The sequence below is a fragment of the Olea europaea genome, chromosome 13 (assembly GCF_002742605.1).
Source record: "Olea europaea var. sylvestris chromosome 13, O_europaea_v1, whole genome shotgun sequence".
Lineage (NCBI taxonomy): Eukaryota > Viridiplantae > Streptophyta > Magnoliopsida > Lamiales > Oleaceae > Olea > Olea europaea.
The window spans coordinates 9395200-9413844 of record NC_036249.1 but is presented as its reverse complement, the minus strand read 5'-3'; the positions used below and the strand labels follow the sequence as shown (position 1 = coordinate 9413844).

Sequence of the window (18645 nt, the reverse complement as noted above, 5' to 3'; positions counted from 1 at the left end):
GTTTATATTAACAAATTTGAGCTAAACCGCATGAACCAACAGAATAGAGCGCAGACGCTGTTGACCGAGCTACCTCAATCATATTCCAAAGGTTGGTTAACCACAACATGTTAGGAGATGACCAGTTAATGACATGATCTACACCATTCAACAATTGAACATCGGTTATACTCTTCACTACGCTTAGCAGTTGGAGTAAATTGCCATGCATGTGGCCAAAAACCGTCAAGCACAAAGATGAAAATTGACCGTCTACAAATATTCAGCAACGGTGTCTAGTATGGTTAATGCCTTAAAAAAAAAATTAAAAAAAATAAAAATAAATTTCTTCTTTAATCTTTCTTTTCTCGTCACCATTATCATTTTGCTTCATCTACATACTTTTATTCCATAGGTCAATGGGGAGCTAGCCACAACCTTTTGCAAGTAACTAGATGATAGAATGACACCACCTTGTACTGCTAATGAAGACAGAGTCATGACAGTATGAAGTGTTGAAAAATTTTGCACAAACACTGCACGATCTCTACATGTAGCTCCTGTTTGAGTTTTATTTTGATGAAAAATGAATTTTGTGATACTGATTTTTTGAAAAATGTACGATGAAAAATTATGAAATTTTTTTGGGTTTATGTATAAAATTATTTTATTGAAAGAATGTATAGTTGAAAATGAATTTGAGAAAAAAATAGTTTTTGTTTTTAAACTATTCAATCATGTATTGACACGCATCTCTTATATTATTTTATAAAATGTTCGTCGAATAGGGTCAATGGCAGGGATAGAGTTGACAAGGTGGCGTGGTAGACATCGATTAAGCATTATGTTTTTTCTTCTTCTTCCAAACTGTCAAATTACGCATTCTCGCGAGTCTCTCATCTTATTGAGTTTGTCTAGCAAGATTGTCAAAAATAAAAACCTACTTTTCATATTTTTTTACTTTTTTTTTAATCAAACAATTTCTGTAACAATTGAAAGTCAGCTTTATCTTAAGAAAGCTTTAAAACCTCATGCAGCTTTTATTCTTAAGAAGGGCGTGGGGGAAGAAAGGTGGTGCCTTTGTATTACCCCCAACCCCACCACTCGGCAACCCATACGTGTTAATGTAGTGTATATATAAAGACACGTGTTCCATGAAGCAGCCTTTTGTCCCAATGTTCTATTTAACACCTCAGTCCTCACTCTACAGAGAAAATGTGGAGCCAGCTCTCGAAAAACAGACTGACTCAAAAAGGGGGAAAACTTCAAGATTATAATAGGAAGAATTTAGATTACGGCCAAATGGTGGACAAGAATTCGCCGGAATGGCTTCCTCCGGGCTTTGTCGAGAAGATAAAACACAGCTTTGGAAGAAAAATCAAGGTAATCAAAATTCTTGAACTTGTTTAGTCATTAATTGTAATAATTGATTAATGTTTTGTTTTGGCCGAATGGTTAATTTTTAGACGCAAAAAAGGACTTGTTTTTATGCATACTTTGGAATTAAATCTTTTAATCGTTTTGTGGGTGAGGGTTTAATTGACTCAGGCATAATGGCTACATTTGAAGGAAATGAGTGAAAAACAGAATCTTGGTCTTGATTTCGACATCCGCATATGTAGTTACTTAAAGAAATGGAAAATAAATCACATGGATATGGGTTTCAGAATCGTTATATGAAATGTGAAAATTATTTAGATGATTTGATTTTGAGAAATTTTGTGTTAGAATGTGTTGTATTCTGTATGCTTGTTATTAAATGCATAAAAATTTCTTGTTATATATATATGCTTGTGATTGAATGGACAAAAAGTATGTGTCTCATATGTATGTGTTTTTGTTTTTTTGTTTTTTTGTTTTTTTTGGGTCAGGGGCTGGAGGCCGGGAATATTGTGTCGATATAAAAAGCTACTATTTATTCTAGTGTCGGATACGGAAATAAAGATAATCTTGCAGTTTTTTTTGTTTGTTGCCTGGTACTACGCGTAGGATCCTGATTTTAAAGCTTATAGTCCATTCAAAGTTTTGAAATGATTTGATTTATTGGAGTACCGCCGAATAGTAGTGCACCACATCCCGATGTCCCGTTCATGTAAGAATAAACAATCTGGACACCTGTGGGCCCTTATAAATATGGCAAGGGTTCTTGGCCTTGCAATTGTTGTGGGAGACGAGCAGCGCCCAAATGTTTTGTCGTATGCATAGACGAATCTTCAAAAACAAAAAATTTTCTTTTCTTCTTCAGCTTGATTCCACAACATTAGACACAACACGTTTTAGATTCAGACTTCTGTATCCTCTTGAAATTTTATGAACAGTGGAGGACAAATATGTTACTAGAAGGTGCATTTTATGCAACTTTTGCACATTGTATGAAATTTCACACAATATATTTGTATCAGTATATTACAGAACTTATTGGAACACAAGCGTGTAGACATTACTGGTTTTTACTTTTTTCCCTTTTTGTCTTACATGTAATATATTTGCTCAAGGGAAAGTGACATTGGTTATATTGTGTCTAATTCTGCAGTATTACTGCAACTCGGCAACAGGCACGAAGTATTACTCCAAGAAGGATGTCCTTCGTTGTGCTGAAAGGGAAAATGTCTGCCATGATACACCACAAGCAACAAGTATCGAAGACAATAAGCTCTCTGATGACAAAACTGGTTCTGTGAGTCTGAATGCTAAACAATCTTATAATTGTGCTCTACTATATCCTCATTTTGTCCTTCATGATTAGACTGATGGTCCACAGATTGAACCTAAAACAACCGATTCTCCTGAATGGTTACCCCATGGGTGGATAACGGAGGAAAGAACTCGAAAGAGTGGTTCGTTAATGGGGAAGACTTACTTGGTATGTAATGCATAAAAGTAGTCATTTTCCTTAATCTACCTGTAGTCATTTCTTGCAAGTTGCATCTTTGCTTGCAAGCTAGATTTGTACTTTATAAGATATTACAATAGCTGTGTGCTGACTGATTACTGTTTCTAGAAGGGCAGAATAGAAAATCAATCTAGAAGATCGAGAGATTATCTTATTTTATTTTATTTTGTTTTTTTCTAACTTTCCTTCCTTTTTCTTTTTTTCTTTTTTTAAATTAGGATGACTTTCCAAAGCTTCAGTGCTAATTGTGAAGATTATATTAAATTTTAATACAGGAATGCTTGCTAGTGTGCCATGTACAAAAACACGGGGGAAAATACTATAATTTTTGTCTGATAAATACTGCCGGCTCAATCATGAAAGTTCTATGGATTATTTGTTGGATTGAAAACTTGATTCTATTTCTGGCAGTTGGCCAATAATGTTGATGAATTCTTTCGAAGTCAACTATTTTCCTTCTACATACCCACCCTTTTTGGTACTTTGTTGGAAGTCATTGATTTAAAGTTGATATCTGGTGAAAGAGTGGCCGAACAAATTCTTTCTTCATTTGGAATGAATATCCTTATCTCCTTTTGGAATGTCCCAAAACAATGTTCACTTATAAATATACACAGTCGTTCTCGGACCTCAACAACAGAGTTCCATCATCTAAATTCATTAGTTCCTCTCCTTGGAACCACATTGGATTCGTGCTACTATGGATGAGCATTGTCAACAGCTTCACAACCCGTTTTCATCCTCCATCTCTATGATTGGTGGCTATTCATTCATTCATTCATTATATTTATTTATTTATTAATTATTATTATTTTTTTTCCATTTAGGTTGTTAAGCTGCTGGATCATCATATTTGTCAGTTTATTTTGTTAAGTGAATTCTTTTGCCAAGGATCTTATATTTCACTGGATTTAATTGTTTTAACCTGGAAGCTCTAGTGGAACTAAAATCCAGGTCTAGAAGGGGTTGATGCTGTAATTTTCTTTTCTTTTCTCTTATGGAATTTTTGGAGGTTATTTAGGTGTAAGTGGTGCTCAAGTGATACTGGAGGTGGTTGTCCAGGAATTGATTGATGATTGATGTATTTTTTGGTGTTTTGGGACTAAGGAGGGTGACGGTGGTGGTGTTCTCTATCAGGAACTTAAACCTAGAATTAGTGGCTGAAGTTTTGAAACAAGTTTGGTTGGTGAAAGTTGAAAAAGTGAGTTACTTATTTTCGAAGTAACCTATATCTTACTATCAATATAAGTAACTTTCTTTATTTATAAGAAAATTAACATATTCAAAAATATTTGAAACAAAAAAATGTAGTTTTAAATCATCTTGTCAATGAGATTGAATAAGATTATGTAGATCGTTGAAGATTACGGCTATCTTATAATTGTACCAAATATAGATAAATTGCTGTTACCATATTTAGTTTGAATTTGGTTCTCAAAGAACCTCTCACATCGAGGGATATCAAGTCTTATTGAGTATATTTGACATGGTATCAGAGCTGATTTAACTTCATTGGTTAAACTTGTAAGCTTTTTGTTCTCCGGCAAGTAGTTTAGTGCTGTTCGTCCAGTCGAATTTTCTTGTTCCCGTCCATTCTTCATCAAATTATGTTAATCGTTTTCTTTTCCTGTTCATGTTCCTTTTTCAGTCTATAGAGTAATGCAAATATATGCACGGTTACAAGAGAGAAGAGTGCAATCCCAATATTGCGATGAACAGAGTACTCAACACCCTTCGACTGACTTCCGTGTTTAAGACCGGTTCCCTAGCCTGCAACCCCGATATCATAGGCTGAGATTTGGCAAGAAATGTGGAGATAAAACCATAGTGGATCAGCTGATGGAAACTCCTTTACATACTCTGCGATGATGATCCAGATTGGAAACAAAAGACCTCAGCTAAACAACATTCAGAATCCAATGGATATTTCTTCTCTTGGTTCTAGAGTTACCATTGGAGCCATCAGTGATCTGTCCTCTCAACAAATCAAAAGCTACTTGCTAGTGCGGGATGGTTGCTAGTGCGGTCAATGATGATAGTGTTAGGGTTGACGGAAGGAAAAAAGATATCCAAAACGACATGTTTGAATGTCGGAAGGATGGCTGACCATGGTGAAACGACGTCGCTAAGGGCGGCGAGCTCCTCCTCCGAGGAAGTGAGGTGGGCCCCTTGGGATAATAGAGAGGTAGCTTTTGATGGCAGTTTTCAACATCGACTTGGTGCGGTAAGCGTGGATGAACATTCTGGTATAGATAGTTTGAAGTGTTATGGTGGAAATCTTGGGGCTTTCCTCCACTGGACATGTTTAATTCTTGGATGATGTCACATGTACAAGTAACATATTCCTTAATTCTTGGGCTGTATCAGTAAAGTTTCACCGGCAGGTTTGGAGTTCGGTGGTAAGAGCTGTGAGATTCACTGACGGTACCATGAATTGGGCTCTGTAAAATTTGTTAACTGTTTATTTTGGGTGGGCTGATTTTGTTTGGCGTGGGCCTAATTTTGTGTGTGGGCTGATTTTGGGTTAAATTTGTTGGACAGCAATTTGGTTTCTTTTGTGGGGTGATTGGGTTGGGCTGTTTTTTAGTGTATTGGACAGATTATCGAGCTACAATTTTTCTTGGGATGAAATTTTTTGATTGGGTCAAAGAAAGTTTGAGTTTGGGCTCTTAATTTCTTAAGTTTGGCTGTTTGTTTTGGTTGCGTTATTTAGGTTTTATCATAGTTGGGCCACTTTGGGCTACATTATTTTTCCAGCTCTTGGATTGATTTATTAATATAATTCGGATGATCTTGGTTAATTGGTTGATTAATTTTATTGTGGGCTGAAATTTCTTCTCGACATTACTCTAAAGGTTGAGAGAAATATTCATTCTACTCAACTTCTTCATCAACAAACTTCGAAGAAGATGACACGCGGAATGACTAAAACGTGAACGTGAGTGAAGACATGGGAGTGCAGGTCGTTGATTTTGGCTGCTCGAGTGATGAGCAAGAGTTTTGGATTCTCGAAGGAGGATCATCCTTGGGTGATTTTTGGATTCACAGAGGAGGATCATTTTTGGGTTTTTAGTGTAGACTGTTTTGTGGAATTTCTTTCAACTATAGTATCTTGGCCAGCGATGTATTGCTAAAATTTTGGTTGGTACATTGGCGTTAGAACTTTTGTTGGACCATGAATTATGTGTTCGACCGAGTTCTCCCAAGAGATAGAGCTTAACGTGTGTGTTGACACACTTCTTGAATTTCTTTTAGAAATTCTTCTTAGGGTGTGAACTCTTTGGAATGTCTTTGGAGTGTTCTTGGAGTAGCTTTGGAATAGTTCTTAGTTATTTTTGCACTATTTGTTGTTCTTGGTCTCTTGTCGTTACTAGTTTTCATAGATGGTTGCTCTAATTTGGATTTCTTCTTCATGGGCACCCCTACCGAGTAGGGGTGGACAAAATGTCCATACCAAACCAAACCAAACTAACCCAAAACCAAACCAAACCAAGTGGTTCGGTTCGGTTCTATAAAAAAAAATTAATGGTTTTGGTTCTTTGAATCGAGAACCATTTGGTTCAGGTTCTGGTTCAGTTCTATTTCAAAAACCAGAACCATAACTAGAACCAAACTTAATATTTAATTTTATATATAATAATTAGTGGATACCCTAACTTTATATTTATTGGAGATAGTCCATTAATTGAACACAGTTTATTAATCAATTTTGGGTCATTAGAGATAAACAACTAATTAGTTGTCTATACCCTAATTTTGTATTCAGTTGAATTATTTCTCTTTCACTCATTTTCAATTTACACAACATAATAGCATACTGGTACTGCATTTCATGAAGTCAATGGGGGTGTCATTTAAGATCGAAAAATGAAATTGATCAGTTATTTAAAAAGTCTCTAAACTCTTTTTTTACCTTGATTGTTTGATAAGTTATTTGTGTTCTTCACAAATAGAGGAATACCCAATAAACATTCATGAGATATTAAACAGTTAATGTTGCCTGTAGAAGTGGATTGTAAAAATTTTGATAATTCATTCTTTATTGTAGGGGTATGCCCCCAAAACTAATACAATTAATTTAGTGAATCATTGTTATTACTTATTAAACAATTTTTTGTATGAAAACGAAAACTGATTTGTGTATTCAAATTATGAATATATTTTTGTTTGTTAGTTATGATTTTTTTTTTTTTTTTATCTCGATAATTGAAATTTGAACTTCCTAAATTTTTGATGTTTATTTTCTTATTTAGGTATATATTACTAATTTATATGATGCAAATCTAAAAATTTAAGAAATGAAATTAGAATCAAACTAGAACCGAACGGTTCGGTTCAGTTTGGTTTCATATCTTTAAAAAAACCATTTGGTTCCATTATAAAAAAAATCATTGGTTCATGGTTTGGTTCGTTTCTCTTGGAACTAGAACCATATGAGACCATGTCCACCCTTAGACACGAGTATTGTCCCCGTCATCAGTTCGTGATTACAAATTGATGCTTGTAAGCATCAATTTAAGGGGGACATCAATGAGATTGAATAAGATTATGGAGATCGTTGAAGATTACGGTTATATTATAATTGTACCAAATATAAATAAATTGATGTGATCATGTTTAGTTTGAATTTGGTTCTGTATAATGAGAGAACCTCTCACATCGAGGGGCATCAAGTCTTATTGAATATATTTGACACATCTAAAAGAATAAGCTCTTAAAAATAGGACAAATTTATTTATACAAATTGTGTCTCCAATGTGGGGATTGGGTAATGATTGTGGTCCATGAAGGTGTTTACATAGTAGGTACTAAGTAGTAGTAAATTGGGGTGAGTGAAAGAGGTGGTCAACGCTTAAGTTAGAAATTTGTTAGTGTTGAGTGTTAAGATAAGATATTGTGCCAATCAGACTAAGACATTGAAAACAGATGAAGTAGTTTCTACAGTACTTCATAAATGAAGTTTCTTTTTTCTGACTAGGATCTCCTGTATCTCTAAATCTTTCGCCAATAAATGGAATTTTTTGTCAATTTTTAGTTAGATTTACACGACTGACCAAGTTCTAATGATATTGTACTTCCTCACAATTGCAGGTATATACTGAGCCATCAACAGGAAGGAAGTTCTATACGAGGCCGACAGTGACTAGATATCTTGAAACTGTCAATCACTCTGGAAACACATCCAAACAAATAAAAGTAAGCATTTTCCTTTTTTGCAATGCTTTTTATCCGTATTTTCCTTGCTGAATTAAACTCGAGTTGTTTCGCGTTAAATTTGATCATTTACTCTTCAGCGAGTTTTTTTGGATTTGAATGCGTCTTATGATTTATACAAGGCCTAATCTTTATCCTAAGGATTGATGATGTATTTCTATTAGCTGAATTATGGAACTTTATGCAAGGTCAATGTTTATGTTTGAATACAAGACATGTTAGACTGGGAGTGTTAAATTGATGGATTCAGTTTCTACTTAAAATAAGTTTGGATTTAATGAGAGTAGTGTTAAAAATATTTCACTGAATAATCCTCTAAAATTATTAAAATAAATATGTAATCGTGGGTACTTAGCAGAAAACATTATATTTCATGCATACTTGTTACATCATTGATATAGCTCAATACTTAATTACATCTTTTTGGGATTGAGCGCCAGTGACACCATACCTGTATCTTGATTGTGTACAAGCACTTAAAATGCACTTAGGTCATGAAGCACAGAATGCACATAGGGCACGTGACTGTATACTTGCTAGAAGACACCTACAGAACAGTCCGAAGGATATTTGGATGTACGGTCATTCTCTAAACAGCGTGCCTGACAAAAACTGTACTAAATATGGAAATTTGGATGTAAGGTCATTTTCTAAAATTCTGGGGATTACTTTTTACAGATGTTACCACATTGTGATATTGCACCAAAAACAACATGCCTGACAAAAACTGTACTAAAGAAACCATATAACATTTGATGGGTTGAGAGATTGGTATTTGATGATAGAAGATGCAGTTAATATGTTGAATGGAAGTTATTGTTGGGACAGTTTAGAAAAATAGATGATATAGAGAAAATTAATTTCAAGGTTTTTGCTTTTTTAGAGCGTAGCTCTTAGGTTTTGATAAAGTATTCTAGGATGTTTCGATACAATGAATGGATATTCTTGATATTCTGCTGCATTTTGTAAATTTTATTTTATATCATTCATGAAGTAGATGGCTATCATATTGGCAAAATTTATCATGCCTTGCTGAATCCTTACATTATACTTTAAATATTTCACAATTGTTCTTAATAATGTTTCCAACAAAACCTTACTAAAGCGTTATTTTTATCTTTGCACGAAAAACAATATATATTTGCTCGTGTCCATGTTAAATCTTAAATCATGGTTATGTGATGCCCATTTTTATATTTGCATATTCAAGCTCTCTAATGGTGCATCTTTTTTGTCTATAGTCTTTATCTCAAGTTGATGAGACTCTATCAGAGCAGCCTGAAACCAGTAGACGGCTTATACTTGGTTGGAGAAGCTATATATTATTTTGTTGAATTGTCTATTATATACGCATACTATTTTTCTTCTTTCTAAAATATTACCTGTATTTTGTAGGTAAAGAAAGCTGTGATAGAAACAGCTCAGCGACACCTGAGCCTGAGAGCTTAAACCAAGGTAATAGTTGTTTCGAATGGTTAGACGGGTGATAGCTAAATCCTTTAGTGAAATGTCATATTGAATGCTAAAACTTATTTTATTTTAAACATTTAAGTTCAGTGACCAACTTGAAATAAAAAGATTTAAGTTTATCGACCAACATGAAAGTAAATGAATGTCAGTGAACAACATGAAATTTTGCCTAGAGTTCAGCGTCAACTAGTGTTTTTGACCTGTGTCAAATTAGGCCATTCTTGATTCTCTTGAAGCGGGCATTGTGTAAAAATATTTATGAAATTGCAGATAACTTGGTGGAAAGGAAAGCTGACATTGAGAAGACATTTGAAGATATCGATCCTGAAATTCAAGTTAGAGATGATAAAATAGCTGTTTCCTTTCTTGGGAGCGATAGCCTGAATGAGCAGAAGTTTCCTGGATGTGCGACAGAAAAACAAATTCCCGAAGCTCTGATGGACTTGAGAAAGTCCAATAAAAGAGGAACTACAAGTTTGCCTCGTCGTACTTCAAAAAGACTTGCGGGTTGTGAACCCGAGTCTCTGCCCTATTTGGGTTTAAGCACACAAGCTCTTCAGGCTACTACTAAGAAGTCCGCACATGAAAATGCTGGAGCAAATGAATTTCCTTGGCACCCAGAAACTGAGCTGGCAGGAGAGGTAACATATAATGCATCTATAGGCAAGGAACTTGTTCCGAAGATTGACCCTTTGAACAATGACGAAAAGCTGCTTGCACAGAACTTGGCTATTCGAAACATGCAAAAGAGTCGGGAGGCAAGTGCACGAAAAGTAGATGGAGCAACTGAATTTCCTCAGGAACCTGATGCTGAACCAGCACAAGAGGTTGCGAATCACCTCTCTACAGGCAAGGAACCAGTTCTAGAGAGCGAGCCTTCAAACACAGTTCAAATAGATCCATCAGGTTTATTTCCTTGTTCATAGAAGTTCCTTCTTACGTTTTTGTTTGACGAATATGATATTATTTTGGGCATTTGTAATGATGAAAACCGCTTGCAGAGATCCGGACTATTCCGGCTGTGCAAACGAGTCGGGAAGCAACTTTGCAAAAAGTAGAGCATAATACAAAATCACAAGATTCACAAGTTGACTTTCCATTTGGAGATTTTTGGTTAGATCCATGCCTCGAATTTGCAGTCAAGACTCTTACAGGGGCAATACCAGTTGAGGATGCTTTGGCATTTCAGGGTTATTCACCAGCAGTTGATGCACCGAGCAATTCCGAACCATCTAAGCAACATGTACCAGTCAAACAGTGTCCTGTAAATCCACCATTCCTGACCATGGGAAATACGAGCTTTCCTACTTCAGTGGCATCAGTTGCCAACAACCTAGCAGAGACTCTGGGAACAAAGAACACAAGGCAGAAGTTTTAACTCTTAGAAAGTAATTACAAACTCCTAAAGTTATAAGAATAGCTAATTCGCTAATATGCACTGAACTATGTAGTATTTGGACACAAAGGTGTGCGCATTTTGTGAAGGAAAAATCTTGTGCACACACCCCAAACCGGATCTCATTTTGCACAAACACTTCACGAATCCTGAATGTCTTGAGAAAGTTTCTAGAAAAGCTCTGAGCAAGTTTGAATGCTCTATGAGAACCAGTTCTTTTGGGCATTCCCTCATGGTCAGACACCTAGGTAATGTTGTGCCCCTACACGTTCCCTTAGTGGCCACACATTTAGTATGCATTTTTTTTTCTTATAAATAATATTTTATTATGCTTTTATTACTTGAAAAAGGGTTTCTTTCTTTCTTCCTTTTTATTTTTTTTAATTTTTTTTTTTTTTGTGATTCCGGTTTATATTAACAAATTTGAGCTAAACCGCATGAACCAACAGAATAGAGCGCAGACGCTGTTGACCGAGCTACCTCAATCATATTCCAAAGGTTGGTTAACCACAACATGTTAGGAGATGACCAGTTAATGACATGATCTACACCATTCAACAATTGAACATCGGTTATACTCTTCACTACGCTTAGCAGTTGGAGTAAATTGCCATGCATGTGGCCAAAAACCGTCAAGCACAAAGATGAAAATTGACCGTCTACAAATATTCAGCAACGGTGTCTAGTATGGTTAATGCCTTAAAAAAAAAATTAAAAAAAATAAAAATAAATTTCTTCTTTAATCTTTCTTTTCTCGTCACCATTATCATTTTGCTTCATCTACATACTTTTATTCCATAGGTCAAATGGGGAGCTAGCCACAACCTTTTGCAAGTAACTAGGTGATAGAATGACACCTCCTTGTACTGCTAATGAAGACAGAGTCATGACAGTATGAAGTGTTGAAAAAATTTGCACAAACACTGCACGATCTCTACATGTAGCTCCTGTTTGAGTTTTATTTTGATGAAAAATGAATTTTGTGATACTGATTTTTTGAAAAATGTACGATGAAAAATTATGAAATTTTTTTGGGTTTATGTATAAAATTATTTTATTGAAAGAATGTATAGTTGAAAATGAATTTGAGAAAAAAATAATTTTTTAGAAAATGGGGCTCAGATAGGGGAATATTGTGCATTTGCTAATTTGAAATTTATAGCTCTAATGGATGAATAATCACTTTGTTTTGAGAACAACATTTGGACATACTAAGTGTGTTGCATGTGTGAAATCTATTATACTGTATACTTTTCACTAAGTCGCGGTTTGAGGATATTTAAGAAACTCGCATATGTATTAGGTCACCTTAATATTTTCATCTCATATAAAAATTATTAGACGAACCTCCATTTTTGTATATCATAGTTAAGAGAGAACGAAAGGACATGAGTCCAAATCACATATTAATTATGTTTTGCAATATAAAGCAATTTCGACAACAGCCCATTGAGGGGTAAAGTACATTATATTACTTGTTAGTTTTACTTTTATTTTCTTATTTTATATTATTAATTGCACTTAAAAATACAAATTTGTTTTCTAACTAAAATAAAAGAGGCACTTGTTGTGGCACTTTTTCTATGGAGTCGTGCCCAATTATTGTTTGCCAATTTAATTCCTTTTTTTTTTTTAAACGTTATACTACTTTATTGACTTTCACACGCAACCATCATTTTCATTTCTTTTTCTTCTTTCTATCTTTTCTATTTTAAAACACAATTATCCATTTACTCCACTTCTCCATATAACCAAGACTTCTTTTTTCTTCTCTATTCTTTATTTTAAGGATTTTCTAATCAAAAATTTATTTGTCCTTTTTTCAATGAATTTACAGTACAAAACAACATTGTTCCCCTACGTTGAATGGAAAAACGACGTCTTTTTATTCCATTAATATGATAAAATGATTGACTATATCTTCTATATAATTATAGAAAAGTATTAATAATTTAATTAATAATAATTAAATCTTGATCACTGTATGTTATATTCACTCATTACCTGAATGTTTGATATGAAATTTTTCTTTCAAAAATGGAAAAATCAAGATAATGACTAAAATCGAGAATCCTAACTTAAGGATTGTCCTTCTCAACTGCATCTAGATAGTATTACATCTTACAAAAATTCAAATATTAGAACATTGAACAAGAGATAATGGAATAAAGAATACTATAAAAAATTAGGCGAACCGAATTGTAACTATCATTTTACATCAATATATTAATAAAAAAATTAAATGAGTTAACAAATTAAAAATGAAAATAAAAGAATTGCAGGCAAAAAATAAAAAAAAATTATAATAATTTTTTAATTAAATTGAAATAATTAAAATTAAAAAAATTCATTTAATTAAAATTGAAAAAATTACGTTTATAATAAAATGAAAAGAAATAAAAAAATTTAAATCGAAAAAAATATTTATAATATGAAGAAAAATGAAATTTTAAAATAAATTTTAAAATATATATATAATAAATTAAACAAATGAAAGTTACGAAAATTTTATTAAGAACATATAAATAAAAGTAAGTTTTATTATAAAGAGAAATAATTAAAAGAAAATTTAAATCGAAAAAATATATTTATAATAACAAAATAAACTAAAAATAATAATAATAATAATGTAATGAAGGGAAACCTCTCCATAAAACGGAGGGAATAAACCTTCTGTACAGACTCATTTGCACAGAGTCTGTATAGGAGCTCTCATATGGGAGTGGATCCCACACGTGGACCTCATGTATGAGGTCCACCCCCATGTGAGAGCATCTGTACAAACCCTATGCAAATGGGTATGTACGAATAGCACAACACAAAACGGAGAGATTCTCTTCCCCATAACATAACGTGGAGAGAATTCTTTTCATAAAATTCTCTTCGTGTAATGGAGTGTGATGGAGAGACAGAGAGAAACTCTCCATTTGTTTTTTTTTTTTTAATAATTTGTTTTGCTCATCATATAATTTTATTTTGATTTAAAATTCTTTTTAATTCTTTTCTCTTTATAATAAAACTTAATTTTCAATTTTAATTAAATAATATTTATATATTCTTTATTTAATTTCTGTAACTTTCTTTTGTTTAATTTGTTTATTTTATTTTATTTTAAATTGTTTTAGAAATTCTTTTTCTTCGTATTATAAATAATTTTTTGTTCGATTTAAATATTTTTAGTTCTTTTTGTTTTATGACAAAATGTAATTTTTCAATTTTAATTAAATAATATTTATTTTAAATTTTAATTATTTCAATTTAATTAAAAAAAACTTTATACTAAATTTTTTATTTTTGCATGCAATTCTTTATTTTTTGTTCTTTAATCTATTAAATTATTTAGTTTTTTTTTATTAGTATATTGGTATAAAATGGTAGTTGCAATTCGATTTGCTTAATTTTTTGGGATTATGCATTATTCCATTATCTTTTGTTCAATGCTTTAACATTTGAATTTTTATTATTTAATTAAAATGGAAAAAAATTAAGTTTTATCATAAAGAGAAAATTATTAAAAAAAATTTTAAATCAATTTTTTTAATATGAACAAAAGAAATTAAAAAACAAATAGAGTACACGAAGAGAAACTCTCCATAACACAAAAAGAATTTATTGTTTTGTTCATATTATGCCTTTATTTGAACCACATTATTTTGAAAAAAAAAATGCATGTTTGAATAGTGCATTGATGAAAAATGTGTGTTTAAAAAATAAAATAAAAAATTGAATTTGCGTCTAATATTATTTTATCGAAAAATGTATGGTTGATATGATGTCAAATTACTGTTTAAAAATGTCTTTTTTTTTCAAATAATGTGGATCAAACGGGGCCTATAGATAAATTTTTTTCGATTTAAATTTTTTTAATTCTTTTCTCTTTATGATAAAACTTACATTTTTCAATTTTAATTAAATATTATTTATATATTCTTTATTTAATTTTTGTAACATTCTTTTATTTAATTTATTTTTTTTGAAAATTGTTTAAAATTTTTTTTCCTTCTTATTATAAATAATTTTTTTGCTCGATTTAAAATTCTTTTTAATTCTTTATGATATAAATAATTCTTTTTTAGTTCAAGTTTCATCAATGCCTATATGAACCTCTATTTACCATGTTTGCTGTACTTCTACTGAAGTTATTATCTATAAAAGTTTACATTTACCGATAAAAAAAATATTGATAGCCCCAACTCTAAAATTCATCAAGTAACAACAAAGAAAAAGTTCGACTAATTGTCATCATATATTTTCTATGCTATTATATACTCGGTTATATATATATATATATATATATATGTATATATGTATATATATATACATATATATGTATTTACATGTATGTATGTATATACATACATATATATATATACATATATGTATATATATGTTTTCTACCATTTTAATAATGATTATCCAACATTTTGAAAACTCTATTTAAAAGGTAAGATAGTTTCGAAATCATGAAATTATTTTGATACCATCAAAAATCATACATGTTGATTTTCAACCTTGATAATTGCGAATGAGCACGAACGAAATCTTCCAGTACCTGAAACAAAAACTTCAAGGTGTGTTTTCCGTCTCTTCTCCAATGCTTAAATTAGAGAGAAAATTTATGCATAAGGTTATATAACTGAAAATTATATAAAAACGTACTTGAATAACGAATTGAGGTCCTATATTTATTGAGGTAGGTGATTGGATCCTAAGAGTATTAGTCCATAGGGTGAAGAGTTAATTCAAAGTGTCTTTTGGACTTTAAGTATTTGGATAAGGGTCAATATAAGGAGGAAAAAAAAAAAAAAGCGGAATCTATACCAGAATATTAATCTGAATTGACGTGAGCTACAGTCAGGATAGGTATATAACTTCTAGGAGATTTGGGATGAGAGCTAGAAGAAGTCCTCTTATGTCAATGAAGCTTGACCTTGACAAGGCCCACCTTGCTCTTGAGGCGTTTTAGTGAGAAAACAGGGCCGGCCCTTGGGCCAAGCCACCTAGGCGATCGCCTAGGACCTCCAAATTTTGGATTGGGTCCAGGGCTTCAAATTTCATATTAGATCCTATTCTCAAAATAAGAAAAATGGTTTGGGGTCTTTGGGCTTGGAGTCTTGGACCAATGGAATTAAATTTCTTTGGAGAATTGGAGTCTATAACATACACAATGAACCGCCCCAGCTGGTTTTCTCTTTTCAATTCGACATTTTCAACTTCCCCTAATCCTCTGCTTCGATGAATTCAGATTCCAGAATTCTCCAGGGCCTCCACTCCAGGCTTCCAGGTTCCAGACTTCTGGGCTTCCGGGGACTAGCGCCAACGGACGAAATTTTGAAATCTAACGCGAAAAACCTCAATTTCTCCGCTTCCCGCAGACTCGCAAGCCGGATTCATTTTTTATATCTTGTCAGGTCCTTTGTTTTGGTAAGTAAACTGGATGTCCATCTCAAGTTAATGTTATTATAGTCATATATCTGAATCTTTGATTATTAATCCTATGGGCTATGGTGGTAGTTTCAAGTTTGTTCAAATCTCAAAATGGTGATTGGTGAAACCGTGAAAAAGGGATGAAAAATAGTTTTTATTTTTTTATTTTTACTCTTAATAATTAGTTCTATGATTCTATTAGCGTTTTAAATTTAATTAATTCCCAAATTTCGTTGCAGAACTTTATATAGGAATGGTTGTATTGAGTATTGATTGTTACAATTTTCCAAGTTAGTTCTCATTTTCTTCACTTCGTTGTTGTCTTTGTTTCTAGTTTGGAAGTTGGAACTCCTAGTTTTTAACTAATTTTAAGTTTCAATGATATATTGATTAATTGATATAATTTCAGGGCCTGTTTTAGTGTTTTGAGGTAGATATTTCGAGAACAGATTTTGCAAAATAAATTTATTTGGTTATTTCTTGTTGGAAAATTGTCCGATTAAAATGAGTTTGGGGGAAATTTTGTCTTATAGAATCTAACCATAAAGGGACTCAACTTATTCCTTGGTTCTTCGTCGTCCTTGAATTGTAAGGCATTTTCTGATGACTGATTGTTCACTTATTATTCATGTTTGGTGAATAAATTTATCCAATTTTCGCCCCTAGCTCTACCATATTGTTGTTCGATAGTAAAGTATCTTAATCAAAATTATTATATAAATTTGTGAAACATCTAGTGATTACACCTCTTGTCAACTCGACTCATTTGGCTTCTGAATTTGCCAAACCGGATAATAGTCAACCTACAAGTTCCGTTCCTATAATATTGACTTGAGTTCCCAATGTTGATGAACAAGCTAAGAACACTAAAATGGTTCTTCATGCAAGTGTTGATCATATGCAGTTCATTGCAGCTTGTACAGAGCCAAGACGTTCTCGACTATGACTATAATAACATTAACACTACGCAACTTGATGACCCTGCAGTTCTTAAGCAACTCACCAAAATGGTTTATCAACGTTTGTCAGGTGTCACGTCCAATCTTATCCATAGCAATATTGCTAAACGGGCCACTTTTGTGTTACAAACCCGTAAGTTTATTGTCATCATCGTCATCGTCATCTTCATCTTCTTCTTCGAATTGCTTTAAGTATAACTTGCATGTACACATTTTTGTTGTAGGGAAGATGATTGGAATAGATCTTTTAATTATTTTGAAAATTTGGATTTCTTGACTAAATGTATTGTCAAAACTAAAGGTATGAATTTGGATTTCTGCATATTATTTTTTTACAAAACAAGATTCGAGGGAATGTATATATTTATATATATCATGTGTTTATATAGAAAATCATAGTCAATATCCAAGAAAATGTTATTTTCCCAACACTTTAAGCTGGGCCAAACATCCTTTCTCCCGCCTGAAAAATGGCTCTTCTAAAAGTATATTATAATATATACATAACATTTCCTGCAAATTTTGTGTTATTAGTAAATGCCATTCGTCATTAGGAATATTCTAAGTAAATATTGTTGGGGATATTTGTATCATTTTCCACTTTGGAAAATATCTCTCAAAACAAGATTTTTTTAATTAGAACCTAACAAGGTGTTTTTAATTGATTATTGCAGGTTGATTGTTGAACTCTTACACTTGGCATATTTGAGAATTTGGGATATTTTTAATTCGAACTCTAAATCAGGTTCTACCGTTATTTGCTTTAATTATATCCACTAGAAAATTTGAATCTGAATATTCTAAAAGAAAACGGCGTAAGAAGGTTGAACAATCGATTAAATCTCAAGAGGGAGCCCTTGATAAATTTTTTAGTGGTAGTAAACAAAAATGTAATGATGATATAGTTCCCGAAGAAGAGTTTCATAAGAATGACATCGGTGATAATACAATTGAAAAATATCATTGTTTGGTGAATGAAGAGATATCTATCGAGGATGATGTTATGGATGAAAGAAACATCAGTGAAAAGATTAGTGAACCATTCTCCTTTGATATTAGTGATCCAGTGAATTGGGAAAATATGAATCAAAATTTAAGAGATTTAATCATAATGAAAGGTCCAGTAAGAGATATGATGTAATTTTTCCAAAAGATATAGCTAATCGACACTTCTCCTCTGTTCATTACACTCGACGATTACCCAATGGAGAGAATCATGATAGAGAATGGTTGATATATTCAAAAAGTCAGGATAAAATATTTTGTTTTTGTTGTAAGCTATTAAAAAATGATGGGTTTTAAAACTC

General features: G+C 32.4%; 1 protein-coding gene across 4 annotated transcripts; it reads left to right on the top strand.

Moving 5' to 3' along the window:
- The first annotated feature begins 1051 nt into the window (after positions 1-1051).
- On the top strand, positions 1052-11251 carry LOC111407531. Of its 4 annotated transcripts, XM_023037067.1 has the most exons (9): positions 1052-1362; positions 2513-2656; positions 2726-2842; positions 7964-8068; positions 9328-9391; positions 9482-9541; positions 9827-10197; positions 10279-10462; positions 10558-11251. In XM_023037067.1, exons 1-9 carry the CDS (start codon positions 1195-1197, stop codon positions 10932-10934), a joined length of 1590 nt encoding a protein of 529 aa, XP_022892835.1. In that variant the 5' UTR covers positions 1052-1194; the 3' UTR covers positions 10935-11251. The 4 variants fall into 4 exon arrangements, with proteins under 4 accessions (XP_022892835.1, XP_022892833.1, XP_022892836.1 ...); XM_023037065.1 differs by having other exon boundaries at positions 1053-1362; positions 9827-10462; XM_023037066.1 differs by having other exon boundaries at positions 1054-1362; positions 2741-2842; positions 9827-10462.
- The last annotated feature ends 7394 nt before the right edge of the window (positions 11252-18645 follow it).

What these genes read in the sequence shown, in the direction of transcription:
- LOC111407531 (XM_023037065.1), top strand. Translation starts at nt 1,195, where the DNA reads ATGTGGAGCCAGCTCTCGAAAAACAGACTGACTCAAAAAGGGGGAAAA. An exon ending in CAGTAGACGGCTTATACTTG is followed by an intron (nt 9,392 to 9,481) that starts GTTGGAGAAGCT and finishes TGTATTTTGTAG; the next exon opens with GTAAAGAAAGCTGTGATAGA. An exon ending in AGTTCAAATAGATCCATCAG is followed by an intron (nt 10,463 to 10,557) that starts GTTTATTTCCTT and finishes AACCGCTTGCAG; the next exon opens with AGATCCGGACTATTCCGGCT.